The following is a 15,170-nucleotide window of genomic DNA, read 5'->3' on the forward strand; positions in this document are numbered from 1 at the left end:
TGTGTGTGTGTGTGTGTATGTGTGTGTGTGTGTTAAGCCCATACCATGTGGTAATTCAAAGTGAAGTAAATGTTGGCATTCTCCTTCAAAGTCAGGAACATCTGATAGTGTGATTTCAATACGTGACCCTTTCGTAAAAGAAAAAATGAAGTTCCTAGGACACTTCTGATGAGGTGAGTGGCATGCAGTTGTACTATCACTGATCACAAAACAAGCAGATGGTGAGGTGGAATCCTTTAGTGCACACCCAGGTTTCAGACGTCTTTTCCTGCCTCCTGCATGTCTCACAGCCCCCTGCACAGATGTCTATTGCAGCTCTCAGCACCTACAGTGTAATGACTTAGGTGTCCGAGTCTCTGACCCGATCAGGCAACTCCTTGAAGCAGAGCCTGCCCTTAACTGCAAATCCCCCCTGACAGGAGAGGCAGTGAATGTCAAATGAAGCCAATCTGCCCCCACCCCACAGCATAAATGTATTTTTTAGCTCGCTACAGTTGTGTCCTTCCAGACAGGGCATTTACTGTTTGTTAAGGGCAAAGATGCACTTAGTGTTATCACAACCAATCTGACTTCTTAATGTCAGTGTAGATCCATGCACCCTAACGCCTAATTACAATGTCTGATGTGCCTGATGAGAATGCAAAGCTGGAAGCAGTAGCCTGAGGTAGGTTACTGGAATCTAGCAGGTCCTGTGGGTACAAATATTCTTATTGTCTGGGTGGAAGCAAGAAATGGGTAAAAATACCAGGCTGTTGCCTCTTGTCTCTCTGCTGCCTCCCCACGGGAGCGGAGGGTGGGAGCAGATGGAGCACCTGCACTGCTGCGCTGAAGGAGTCCTGAGGATCCAGTGTGGGAGATCCCAGCCCCAGTGAAGCAGGTATGTTGTATATCAGATTTCGAGTGGGGTGTAAATATGTGATTGGATAAAATTCAGAGGTGAATCTTTGAGGACTATATCATCAAGGCTACCCTACCAGAAAATGATGCAGGATTTGGGAGTCTGAGAATGTGCTCAAATGGTAACACAAAGTGTCTAATGTTCTCCAATTTCAATCATGAGTTCCCTAAATTCTGGACATCCCAATTCTGCCTCTACATTTATATGCAGAGATATTAAAAGGTAAGGGTCTAGGAGAGAAATGATTTAATTTTCATTTGCAATGGACATAATGACCAGCTATGAGAATACCTGTAGAGGCTTTTTCAAAAAAAAAAAAAAAAAAAAGTGAATACCTTCTTGAAAACTGTACTTTATTAGAGAATCTAACCCAAGTGTGGAAAATTTAAAATCAGTCTATTTACCAAAACTGGCTAACAATAAGCTTACTAGGAAAAAAGTGATCAGTAAATACCTATACTTAACAATCCATGTTGATATCCTTGCAGGGTAAACCCCGTGCGCAGTAACAGACATTCTCACATGTTATAGACGGTTTTACACTCAAATACACATAGAAAAGTTGGAAGACCTGTCTTAGAAACAAGTTTATCATGGATATACATAGTATTGTGAAAAAAATATATATAAAAATTTTATTCCAACAACTTCTCTATTTTTAAATCATGTTTATTAAGTTTTTATCACAGTGGAGATTAACTTATGTGTCATCATCCAGTCAGTGCCTACTGTCAACTTCATCCAATTCCAAAAAAAGCAAAATCGGCTCAAGCATACACTCCAAAGACCTGTTAGCCTCCCACCACTCATTGCCTCTGTCCTTTCTCCTCCCGTAACGGCAACATTGTGGTAAGATTGTGAAAAGGTAGAACTAATAGGCTCCTATGTAAAATACCATTTCTTCAAGTGTCCAGACAGCAGGAACTCTGCATTGAATGGTAAGAAACTACTCATGACATTATCTCAAAGCAGAGGAGAGCGGCTCCTGGTGGGAGGGAGTGAAGTTGTATGTCATCGTGTATGACGAGGAGTGACAGCATTCTAGAAAGTTCACACTTGCTGGGTTAGTGAATGCCATTAGGTACGTGTTGCCTTTTCTACTCTCAGCTGTGGGATTTCAAACTAGGAATAAATAAAGCTTACACTCAACACTGAGTGCAAAGGCTAAGTAAACAGAATGACATGGAGAAAACTCGTAATTGCCAACCAGAGAACAGTTTGGCCAGGAGATCCTGATTTCGTGCTGTCTGGGCCTTACCTCCTGATTCTCCAGTGAACACTCACTGTTCCACGCCAGCCCCAGTGACTGAGAAGGGTTGCCGGGAACAGGCTGAGGGAGCATGGGGAAGTGGGAACTTATTTTTACCAACAAGCAGTACAATTTCTTGGTCCCTTCTGCATATTGTGTACATTTTGATGGGTTGAGAGAATCTTCAACCTCTCAGACCAAACAGGTACCAATATGGCAAGTGTTTCATTTAAAAGAATTAAATGTTGGCACCTGTGTGGAATAGGTTGTGTAGCCCAGACAACAGCAGGGGGGAAGGTGTTTTTTTGTTTTTTTTTAAGTTAAACTTCAGAAAATAACACGGGGACATTCAGAAATTACATTATAGAAAAGCATCATTTACAAAAAACTCAAACAATGGCCATGTTTAACGATGCCATAGAAGCAATAATCTTTAGTACTTTGAACAGAAGTCAGGACTTGGTCGCTTTGTCTTAATAAAGTACTTAATGTCACTCATTAAAAATAAAATCAAATAAACTACAAAATTCCTCCAGAGGAAAATTATCGGTAGTGGAGAATGAAAGTAAAATAGAACCATGGCATCTACTTAACTGCATGGTTTTTAACCCCTCTCTAGAAGTGTCCACAGTCAAGAAAAGGGACACCAAAACCAAAAGCAATTTAAAAACTAAAAGGACAATATAAAAGTCAAAAAAAAAATGGTGTAATTTATACTTTGCTTTTTCTCCTCTGTAATCAGTCAGAGGGAAAATGTTCTTTCCTGGTAGTGCTCTGAGTTCATACATATTAAATTCTAGAAAGGCAATGTTTGGGTTCTGTCTTTCTACCCCTGATGTGTGTGTTATACCTTCAACGAGAACACTCACTGTAAGCCCCAGTCAGCTGACAATTATCTTAATTAGGAAACATACAGACACACACAGACATACACACAAATGTCTTGAAAAGAAACTATCCCTTACCTGGGAGACACACACATGGAGATTTGAAACTAAGGTCTCACACAGGTCACTTAATTGCTTTAAATAATTAAGGCTTCTAAAAGCTTCAGTGCCAAAACTCTCTGCATCAGTATTTGAATACAATACGTATTTGCATTTTAGGGTGTGCTTTTTACAGCCATCTGAAAAACCACGGAATTTCATTAGTAAGATCAGATGAGGGAGTTTTAGAATTGTTTACTGACGTTTGACTTTTAGTAGGTGTTAGACTAAATTATAGCGATAAAAATTCAATGAGCAGATTTGGGACTCTCACAGGAGCTGCTGGATCATTTCACCTTCTTTTCGTGTTTAATATGGCCATTTCTCTTGTACTTGCCATTGAGGATTCCATTCTGGTAGTGTCCATTCACTGCGCTCTGCTTATTTCTAGACCATAAACTTGTGATTTTTCTGTAGCTAAATTTTGCTGCCCAGGACAAAAGGAAGTAAAACAAGACAGCACCAAGCAAAAGCACAAAGGCAATATCCAGTAAAAAATACTGACAGAAAGAGATCTGATAGACAGCGGCACGGAGGTGATGTGCTCCGTTGTGACGGAGGATGTAATCGATCCAGTAGACCGTCCGATTGACAGGGTGACCTGGCTGGTCCTTGTGGATTTCTGAAAGCTTCTGGGCCCTCTGACGGTAGCTGTGGGGGAAGCAAAACGGAAGGATCATGTAGACACAACGTTCAGAACTGTGACTCACTCCTCTTAAAAAAAAAAATGGGGAAAAGCGGGCCCCCCTGGTGGCCTAGGGATTCAGACTCAGCTCTGTCACACAGTCACCTCTGCAGCCTGTGTTTGATTCCCGGCCAAAGAGCCGACCCACATGGTGCAGCAGACCTCTCCTGCCTTGCCCGTTGCTCCCTTCAGCAGTGTATTTCAGTAGATCTGCCTGTTTTGCTCCTCACATTCTGGTGAATCCTCTCACCCCCCATACTCTGGCCTACACTCGAGTTCTTCTATGCATAAATAATCTTAAAAAAAAGGGGGGGGAAATAAAATGACCATCCATTTTTAAGTGCTTAGTGTGTGTCTGGTACTGTTAAAAGCTTGAAACACCACCTTTGAGCACAAAATAGTTTCACCAGCTGAGAAGAAAACCAGAAAGACTTAAGTAATGTGATAGGATTATAAAGGTGAGATTCAGATATAAGTTCTCACTCCAAATCCTGTTCTCATTCTACACTGTACCTCACCTCATACCCACACACATGTGTAATCTGCCCCTCCATCGGCACTGAAATGGCATCATCACCCAGTCTCAACCAGGAAGGGGAGCGCATTGATTAGATTCTCAAAGAGAGGGTAGAGAGGGAAAAAAATGCACAACTTTGTCCCCATGCTGTTTTTTAAGCACTGACATTCGATATTGCGCTGGTGTCACTATAGGTGAAGTACAGAGAAACCAAATAAAGGGTCAGACAAAGACAGAATTTAAAACCAACCCTTGAAAGCTGACCACAGATCTGAGGCATCCAGGAGGGGAGAGGGATGGAGACAGGGGAGGGTGATTAGGGGAGAGCAGTGGGTGGAGGGTACTATAGGTGCACTGGTGGTAGCAGAGCTCCTGTGACCACATTTGAGGGGAACATCCTATACTTGCAAGAAAGTAATAAGGATATAAAACAATAGTACTTCATTTAAAAAAAAACAAAACCTGATTTTTAAAAGAATGTTAGGTGACAGTGTGAGGTTATTAGGTTTATTAACTAGATGAAATGCAGCTGAGAAACATCCCTATGAAGCTATCCATGACGATATATATTTACAAGTGTGTATATAGGCATATGTGTACGTGCATGTATAGATGTATATCAAGAGCATGGGGCCTGGTGGCTTAGGGGTTAAGTGTCAGTGCTATTGCTACTATAGCCTCAGTTTGATCCCGGGCCAGGGAGCTACCCACATGGCGAAGCAGACCTCTGTCTCTCCTGCTGCTCCTCTCAGCAGTGTATTTTGGTCCTTCTGCCTGTTCTGTTCCCCGCTCTGTTTCTGGTGACTCCTCTCACCTCCCACACCTCTGGCCTATATCCCAGCTCTTCTATGCAAAAACAAATACAATTTAAAAAAAAAAAAAAAAGTCCTTACGAATGGTTATATAATCCCTTAAGCAGGATACAAAGAAAGCAGTAAAACATAATGTAATGTTTCATTTTCAAAGTCTAAGTGTGTACTAATTGTGTACCAATGTTGGCCTAAGGACAAAACCCTTGGAAGGCCAATGTCCAGCTGGATTTGCCAGTCATAATAGAGAAATTGCATCTGGAGGGCGCACACAGCATGCCTTGGAGGTTGTGGCTGCAGCTGTGCTCTGAGACAGGAGAAGACAGGCCAGGAGAGAAGTGTGCACCTGACCATGAATGGGGGAGAGCAAGACTATGGCCAACAGGAGTCCACTCAGAAATGAGCCGGCTCATGAAGTCTGCTGCTTTCTCACCGGTTCACTTTCCGGGACACTGCCCTTCCGAGGAAGCGAGACCATGGATCAAACAGGCAAGAACACTGGGGTGTCCCCCATAAATTAGTTTGAAAGGGTGTTTCCCAGAGAAAAGTAGCCTCAAAGTCAGTGTTGACTGACATTGAACTTCGCCGTAGTCTGCTTTACAATTCAAGATTTCTTCCAGTAAGAAGATGGCAGTAGGCAGATGAAACAAAGCGATGACAATTTTTCTGCACTAGGGATTTTCCCACAAGGGATGCAATCACACTAGGAGTTTCTAGTATGAGTCAAATGGCCCACATCTCTCACGTACCCAGCACCACCTCCGCAACTAGCCCCTCTACTCGAACCCACAGGCCATTTGACAAGTCTGCTTCGAAAAACTAACAAGACACAGTCGTTTTCCAGAACAGCACATCTGGAAGAACACTAGACACTGAAAGAAAAGCTACAGGACAGAGATAAAGGGATCCCAACCTCAGGCACCTCGGGGGTCATGGACTTCACACCTCCAGATGCCACTGGCTCAGCTCTGAAGGCCACCTCTGAGCCGTGCTAGGGGCAGCGCCATGTGCCCAGGGAGCTTGTACCAAACTTTTATGTGACGACCACGGCACTTCATTGGAAGGAATTTTTCTTAGTGCTGCTATATTTTAGAGTTTCTCTCTGTTCAGGGATAAGCCAGACCCCGTGTGTCCACACAAAAAAGCTTACATGCCTGCCAACATTACTGCTGTGTGAAATGCACGATTAATTAAATATAAAAGGGGGGAGTCCAGCTTTGTTTTAAAATTACACAGCTCAGCTCTCCACCCCTTGAGACGCATGTGTGAATTCGATGAGCTCAAGCCGTATCAAGAATTTAAAGGTCAAGATACAATAAAGATCCTGAGTAGTCATTCACCTGAGTCAATAAATCAGCCTTTTGGTGGCATCCAGTGCCAGGCGCTACAAAGGGCAGCAGCCTTGGAGTCTGTCAGTCTGGCTCGAATATCACTCTCAGAGCTAGGTAATCATGGGCTAATGACTTAAGCTTTCAGAGTTTCAATTGCCTCATCTCTAGAGCGTGGATACTGAAAACTATGAAATATGGTTATCATGAGTGATAAGATGAGACAAAAGACACAAAATTTGACAGTGCACGGCCCCATGCGTGTTCCCATTATGGAGCCCCTTCCTTTCGCAGATTCTGGCAGACTTATTCAAGGTCATACGTGACTGTCCAACAGCTGCCATTTTCTTTTCTGAATGCTAACACACCCATCAGGCATTCTAAATACGAATCTAGAAGATACTTCTGTCATTGGTTCACTGACAACTTCCTGGCCATCACTGGGTCTTGACAGCCTGCTGCTGTATGTTCCACATGTAAAGTCCACCTGCCCAATGTTAACTGGATCCTTACCTGGGATCATTTATAACCTTCACCAGCGCTTCATACAGCTCCCCCTCAGTCACCGTCTTCCACTCCAGCAAGATCCCCATGCCTTTTGCTTGCACGCGGGTCATGGTATCATAATGATCTCCAAAGAGTGGGATTCCCACAACGGGGACACCATGATACATGGTTTCAAAAATACTATTCAAACCGCCATGGCTCAGGAAGGCTTTAATATTTGAATGCCCTACAGAAGGATAGAAAAGAAAACAGTTTGCAAGATTGTGTATTAGTGAGAGATGCTCCAGAAATAAGCAGACTGCAGTAAACACATAATTTGGAGAGATAATATTAAAGGCATAATTTCGGTCATCCCTGCTCCGGGCCTATTAAAATGTTAGATATACAAAATTATCTGATTTATATATATCTACAGTTATCTGTCTCAATTAAAAGCCAAACTGGTTTCTCAACTTCGCCCTACTAAGGGACCATCTTTGCAGTGGATCTCAAATATTTTCTCAGCCTAGTCCCACTAGAATTCTTTCTTGGAACAAAACCTTAACACCAAGCCCAGCAGAGAAAATGGAGCACAGCTGACTGGGTGGGGGCAGGAGTTTGAGGGGAGGGGAAAGACACTAGCTGGGTCCCTAATTCTCGTCACCTTTGGGTCATAGCTGAAAGCCAACAGAGAACCACAAAGGCCATGCACAGAGTTGCGCAGGGCCCAGGCTTACACAAATCAGAGCGAGAGCTGAGACTCCAAGGACCCAGAGAGGTTCCTGAGCCGGTGTCTGGGTGTGGGCCCGGGGTACCTGCACTGCTGGAGAGTCTCCCAGTAAAAACCCGAGCACCGGTCAGATGCCCCGGGTAGGGGTATCGGCTGTTGGGCTGACAAAACCGAGGGTGAAGAAGCACACTTAGATCTCCTTTCTCCCTGTCTTCCGCGGAATCTGAAGTCATAATACTAAATAACTGCTCACTGGAAACTAACAGTTTTATAAGTGTATTTTCTAGAAAATTAAAATTGGAGACTGGTCTAAAATTTTTAATTTATAGGCCTCCCCCACATATAATTTACAAAATATCCTCCAACACGTAAGATTTGATTTGTTGGCCTGACATCAAAGACGAGCGATGCCAAATACCGTAACGACTGCCGTAAACTACACACACGTTGTACAAGCCACTTACGTAGAAACCCATTTACATAATTAAAATCCAAAAGCAAGTAAATACCCACGAGTCACTGACTTACCGAGCAGATCATTTTGTGGCAGCCATTCTATCAGCTTAGTGTTGTTTCCTAGATTCTTTGGTTTGGTCCCAGAAAACCTAAAATGTGCACCAGACAATGAATCTTTCAGACATGAGTTCACTCGTGGGATGTACAGACTGTCTGGTTCACTCATTTCATTTAGAACAAAGGTCATCTTTTCTGATATTCTTAAGAAGGAAACCATTCTTTGGTAACAACAAACGTTTGAGTACATTTCTTTTTCACACTTTCCAAGACTGAGAAATAAATTCTTTGCTTTGTACTGAGACCAACGCATCCAGATGAGCCTGTGCTAGAAGGCCCTTCTCCACCAGGCCCAGAAGGTGAGGTGCCAAGGGCCGGGCCGGGCCAGCCTTAGTTCGGGCCTCACACAGGAGCCGAGGGGGAGGCTTGACTGAAAGAGAGTGGAGACTGCATTCTCCTAGCTTGACCCCCACGTGGGAGTCCTGAGGAGGACAGGACACCTTCAGGAGCTTGCTGCCTTCATCTCTGAAAGATACACCATAAAGGGCCTGAAAAGCAAGTGTCTGAGCTGAGGGACAAAAATTGTCCACCCAAAGCAAAAGGGGGCTTTCTGGGTTAAGGCCAAGAGAATAAACCCAACAGGACTGCATCAATGTGAAAAGTCTTGAAGACCTGGAGTAGAATATGTGTCTACCCCGTAGCTCAGTCAGAGGCAGCAGAGCAAGTCCTCACACCGTCGCTACTGGAAAAACCGTGCTGTCTGGAGCCTCCGGAGGTATTTTCTTCCAATTATGTAGAAACTGTGGGATGGCCACTGCCCTCTGCGCTCTCTCTAGAGCCCAACAGTGGGGACAGACTAAATAAAAACCTGCTAATAAAGTGCTGAGCTCTCATTTTCACACGTGGAGCTGGAAATTCCAGAGACAGAAACACGTTGGCAGTGTTTCCCAAAACAGGCTCAGACAATCTATGGGTCTGCTTTGACTGGTGCTACCTGGTCAGCTGCTGTATTTGAGAGGCCTGACCTGTTGGAGAAATAAGTCTAAAGTGTTTACAAAGGAAACCAAGTGGGGCCCCAAAAGGGCCCATGAAGGAGTTTACTTATTTATTTATTCATCCATCATTTGTTCTCACCCCAGCACTGATTTGCAGGAACATACAGAAATACATGCACAAAACAAAAATGTCTGAATGATGGTAATTAATGGGTGGGTAAGGCTAGAGAGCTGTGAGCGAAATAAAAAGGCATCAGATACAGAACAAATCATTCCATTTATTCTTTCTGCACTATGGCCTGGATGTCTCTCTCCATCACAGAATCTTAGAAATTCATCTCTAGGTTTCAATACTAAAAGAAAACTCAGGAGCCTCTGCCTCATCTTGCCAGGGCATCAATGTCATTAGGACTACGGGCTAAGCAAGGGATACTGAAAATCAACAGTGGAGAAACAATAGATCTTGTTAATTTACCTCCAGATCACTTTTTGGGGCAATCTCCCCAGAGCTCCAGCCAGTTTGTTGGCGATGTCCTCAGACAGATACTTGACACCGGCTCCGAAAGACACCAGGACAAAGCCATGTTCATTAGCACCGTTTACCCACCTTTGCAGATCCTGGAAATCAAAATACAGCAGTTCATTTTAGCAAAGACCAGAAGAGTTCCTAGGCAGCGCCGGCCACAGCCCACTTTATAACTAGGCTTCAGGTAAACTTAGCGATTAGAGAGTACAGAGGAAGATACAGTGGAAAATCCACTAGATACCTGTTTTTGGTTTTTTTTCCTTGCTTTTCTATTTTGAAAAAAAATTTATTACATCACTGTTCATTTTTAAACTAGATACCTGTTTTTGATGAAAGTATTTCAGCTGACAATGTTAACTACACAACCGTGGGGAGATTTTTAACTTAAGATCAGTATGGAAGTGATAACAACAAATCAGTAGTTCATGACCTAAGAGTGCAGTGATTAAGCTCTTAGGCAGAAGCAAGAAAAATAAAACCGATAGTTAAAATGTGGTCTGAGATATATGTGCAAAATAAGCAAAAGATGTGGATTCAACATCAAAGCAACACAGGAGCCACCAGCCTCACCTCCTCCCAGGAGGCGTTGACTTTAGGAGGGTGCTAACTGCATCCTGGTCTACACTTGCTGGGTCGTTTTCATTCCTGAACAGTCCTCCTGTTTTATGATCTAAGGGGAGGCATTAGCTAGCAGGTCTATGCATCCATCGACCTAGCGCCTTAATACTTCTCTTTTTCTGCAATTCACGCAGAACAGAAATCATACAAGTTGGAGCGGGAGGCACCCACGAAAACTCTGTGGGGTGCCTCTTCCCCTCACTGTATGAGAAAAGGCCTACTTCTCAGATCTCACTTCAGAGCAAGAGATGCGGGGGGCCACTGGAGACATGCGGGGAGTAGAACAAATCCAACTGCAGAACAATTCACTTCTCAGGAAGCTCCACTAGCCACGGGTCGCCAGCCTGGTGGCTGAGCACCGCAAATGACAGCAGCTGGTCTGACGGAGCTCTGGCCTGGCTGTATTTCACTCTGTGGGGACAAGCCTGCTTCTGTGCTAAGGCATCTCTGAGTAAGTCTTTGTCAAAGACACCGACTTTTGGTTTCCCGAAGGAAAACTAGAAGTCAGGGCGTTCTGAGGAACACATAATTCTGCCGTAAGGAAAACAAATCTGCTGCCCGCCGGCAACACCATCCTGTAAGAGCACATGGAGACATCAGCGCTCTGCGTCCACGCGTGCAGTCACGCCCTGCGCTCGGAGGCCCGCAGGGCAGCACACGACTACTGCTGTCCGCATTTTCCTTTCTTCAGCGTACTCTGAGCATTCGACGCTGTGAGATCCATGTCACACAGGACACCTTGTCGGCTTCGGGGGATCACACTGTGAAAAAGGCTGCACTCTGGTTAGAATGCCTGACACAGGCAGAAGAGAAATTCGTTTGAAGGGTGGTGAACAGGCTGCTGTGCATCCAGGCCACAGGGTTCTCAGACCACCTTATGACTCGGGGGTGCTGGTGGTGTTGGGGAAAAAGGATGTCTCAAAGCAAATTCCATATAGGCTTTGTGGACTCCACCCCCACCCCAGGTCAAAGCCAAGACACGGGAACTCCAAATCCCATCACCACCAAGGGAAGGTGGCTGGGACCTGAGGGTGGGGTTAAGCAGCCAGGTGGATACAAAAGGCAGACACATGGGCTTTGGGGGGCTCCATTTTTTGGGCTCTCGGCCAGTTTGCAGCGTCCGGCCAGCTTTGAGAGTGACTTGGGTTTCCAGGTCGTCGATCGGTAGGACGCATTAAAGACTTTATTTCCCTATTTTCTCCCTGAGTTGTACATTTTCCTTCTTTCCTTTCCTCTTGTAAATAAACCTTTTATTAACTTTTTGTGTGTTCTGTAGTAGGTATTCATAAGTCCCTTTAAAGCGCGCGGGTGAGGACCCAGCCAGGAACCCGTTTAATATCGGGCTGCCTATAACAGTGGGTGCTCCCGTGGGCCCCGCCAGGCACTGAGGTGGCGGCGAGCAGGTCACAGGCAGGGGTCAGCCCCACATTCAACGCCAAGGCAGTTGCTGGTGAACATGCTGGGTCGGGACGGCCACACTGCCAGGCACAGCCATTCAGGTTAGGACAGATGGACTTTAAGAGCTTCCTGTCAAGTCCCTACAGCAGCCCAGGGGCCCCTCCTTCATTTGGGGACCAGGATAGACATGATGTTTCTTTGGTTGGTGAGGTCAGCAGAAGAACCTTCCACTTGTCTCCAGAGCTGGTGGCTTGCTGGTATGTCTTTAGGAGCATCTCCTAAGTTCCCTTTCTCTTTTTTTTTTTTTAAATAATTTTATTTTTATATTCCCCATACAATTACAACCCCCCATTCTGACCCCAATCCCTCCCCTCCCGCCCCCCCCAAAAAAAGTGTCTCTGGTTCATAGTTTTTTGTTGATTTTGATTTTCACTTTTTTTGATTTTCACTTTCTTATAGTTATTCTTTTTCCTGGTCCCTCATAGATTCCTGCTATGAGTGAGACCATCCGGTATTTTTCTTTTTCTTTCTGGCTTATTTCGCTGAGCATGATCCCTTCCAGCGCCATCCATGTTGCTGCAAATGGCATGTGTTTATCTTTTCTGATTGCTGAGTAATAGTCCATGGTGTATATGGACCACATCTTCTTGATCCAGTCATCTATTTTTGGGCATTTGGGTTTATGGTAAAGGTTGCATTATATATATTTTGTAAGATGGGTTTTCTCAAATACTCTGCAAGTGGCATCCAGGGGGAACAAGCTCTGTGGTGAGAGGCTCTCAGCATCTCACAGCACCATCTGGGGGGATCTGCTGCCATGCTGGGGTGGGGGTACAGTAGGGAGCACCAGTGAGGTCCCCCACAGCTGAACACTTCCCACACAGAGCACTAGGCCTCTCCTTGCTGGTCTTCCTCCCCTTATTTTTTCTGTTCTATCTGTTCACAGGATCTTTATCAACTGGCTCTACTTCAGGCAGTCTCAGCAGGAGGAGGGCGGGAAAAAAGCACATCGGATGCCCCAAATGAGTGAGCAGTGTCACCACATGAGCAGGAGTGAGCACAAGGAGGAGGTGCTCCACCCTCTAGGTGCTGAGTGAGTAAAACAGGCTTTCCTTACTGGAGAGGGCAGGAAACCTTTTCAAAACACCTCCCGTTTCAGGAAACAGTTTAAGAATATAGAAAAGAAATAGAAAATAAGCCAACATTGGATTACAGTTTTCACTTATATTCTCTACAGTTCCAATGCCTGTGGCAGCCTCTCATTTCTGGACCTATACAGTATATTCTGGAATCTAAGATCCAACACTGACAATGTGCAAAATGATGTAATAATGATTTTTTTTAATTCTTCATAATAAATGCGTTCAAATAAATGTGTAAAAAATTAAGGTATTTTAGAAACCCCTGTCTGTTAGAATTGTTTGTCTGTATACATATATATATAACATTTATATTTTTATATTTTTATAATATTATATTTTCATTATATTGTTTTATATATATAAACTGTAAGAACTGAAAAAAAGACTGAAAAAAAAAAAAAAACCCTCGCAATAGCAACAAAACTGAGACATAGCTAAAAGTAGGAAAAACCTAACAAACTCTACAGTATGTATATGAAGAAAGCAAGAAAATTTTTACTAGGGGGGCAAAAAAAGAAAAGCTGAATAAATGCAGGAAAAGGACATGTGTAGGAAAGAAACACTGTTATAAAGATGCTCATTATTTATGCAGCTAAGTTCAAGGCCATGCAGCTATGGTCTAGGAAGATCATTATAGCCATGGAAGAGCTGAGTCTAAATTTCATCTAGGAAACAAAATGTACAAGAACAGCCAAGAAAATTTCCGAAAAGAACAGAGAGTGTGCCCTCCTGGATAGTGAAGTGTGCTCTGGGACTGCGGCCATCCAGCACCACAATGCAATTTGCTGCATCAGGGGATGAAGGAGCAGAGCAGCTGGAGACATTCATATGTCCATCCTCACTGGGGGCGGGGGGCTGTCCTGGGTGAGCCAGGGTACAATCGCCTGACACCAAGACAGGAAAGGGGAGCAGAATATTGGCCAGGCACCTGCCACATGATAGGGGTGGGGGGAGCAGCTGTCCCCAAAGTGCAATCTTTTGGTCATTTTACACCAGTTTTTGAAATGATGGCTATTGAGAAATGGGGGATGGTGAAAAATTACCCAAAAGGGTCACAAGTAAGATCTTGAGACTTGGAGACCATCACAGGGTGACTTTGTTTTTAAATCTGCCTCTTCTGCAAAAACTCACAGAAATATCCTATTAATTGTGGCCAATTCACACCCCAACTCAAAGTAGAGACAGATTTTACAAAGAAGATCATCACGTCATAACCAGTGAAAGGATAATGAATGAAAAGCTGGACGGCGCAGACGCCTCTCTACCTTGATCAGGCCTAATTCTGACATGTCAGCTGTGGCTGAAGCTTTGGAAGACTGACTGCTCCGAGGCCTAGGCTGCCATGGCTAGCGCCAGCCTGTGACCCAAACCTACTCCTTTCTTTCCCCACAAAATAGGAGCCTTAAGAGGGGCCGGCAGAGTTGAGAAACCAGTAACAGTGCAGCCTTTGTCAGTCCCAGCCATTCTGCGGCAAAGAATGCCTGGACTGTGAGCAAATCCTACACAGAGATGCTGGAGGGGGCTGGGAATCTGGTCTCTCCCTTTCTAGTTCTAACACCAACCTCAACAGACCTCCTTTTCCACCTAGAGAGTCTCATTATGTAAAGAATGGGCCGCTGTGGCCAGGTGGGGTGCAGAGAATGAAAAACTCAGTCTGCAAAATCCCATAGGTCAGAGCACAGGGAACACTCTGGTACACAATGTTTTATAAACATCGTGGGACATCAAACAAATGCATCCACCACTGTTTTCACGGACGTGACTGGCAGAAGGTTTGGTTCCAGCCCCAGCTCTACAATGGACTGAACTCAGCCCCCTATTCTCCCTGATGCCCAGCTTTCTCATCTCTCATATGCTGAATGCGCTTCTCAGAGATGTGGTGAAGATCAGATGAGATCAAACATTTCCAAGTGTTCTGTCAAGTAGGAATTGCCCTGTTAGTTCACTGGGCAGACTGAAGAGCAACACAGATTATGGCCTGAAATGGTATCTGCGCTGAGGGAAGAGGGAAAACACATTCTGCATTGAGATATTTTCCTTCTGTTCCCCTCTGTTCTCCAAGTCTTAAGTTCTTCATGGTCAACTTGGTTACAACAAATCCACAAGAATATTAATAGCACAAGAAAATGTGTCCTACACAGTATCAGATCTAGGTGTTAGTTTTTCAGGACATTCAAGTGATTTCCAAGATTATCCAAAGGGGCTTAAGCTTAAGGCACAAGTGACCTAAGGAAGCAAAAGAGTTATCAATGCAGAGAAAAATCTAGAAGATCCTTTTGTTAACCAGTAA

At 44.3% G+C, this 15,170-nt stretch overlaps 1 protein-coding gene across 4 annotated transcripts in view; it reads right to left on the bottom strand.

Annotated features, from left to right (window-relative positions):
* Nucleotides 1-1,239: 1,239 nt before the first annotated feature.
* The window catches only part of UGT8 (UDP glycosyltransferase 8), a 60,649-nt gene continuing 46,718 nt past the window's right edge, over nt 1,240-15,170 (bottom strand). For all 4 annotated transcript variants that reach the window (XM_037508257.2, XM_054694542.1, XM_037508259.2 and 1 more), the window contains exons 3-6: nt 9,672-9,814; nt 8,217-8,293; nt 6,986-7,205; nt 1,240-3,784 (exon numbers count right to left, since the gene is read on the bottom strand). In XM_037508257.2, coding sequence (XP_037364154.1) covers nt 3,421-3,784; nt 6,986-7,205; nt 8,217-8,293; nt 9,672-9,814 — 804 coding nt within the window. In that variant the 3' untranslated portion in view covers nt 1,240-3,420. The remainder of the gene's footprint in view (nt 3,785-6,985; nt 7,206-8,216; nt 8,294-9,671; nt 9,815-15,170) is intronic.

This window comes from Talpa occidentalis, unplaced genomic scaffold, assembly GCF_014898055.3.
Source record: "Talpa occidentalis isolate TD23 unplaced genomic scaffold, MPIMG_talOcc4v2.1 talOcc4.13, whole genome shotgun sequence".
In the NCBI taxonomy this organism is placed as follows: domain Eukaryota; kingdom Metazoa; phylum Chordata; class Mammalia; order Eulipotyphla; family Talpidae; genus Talpa; species Talpa occidentalis.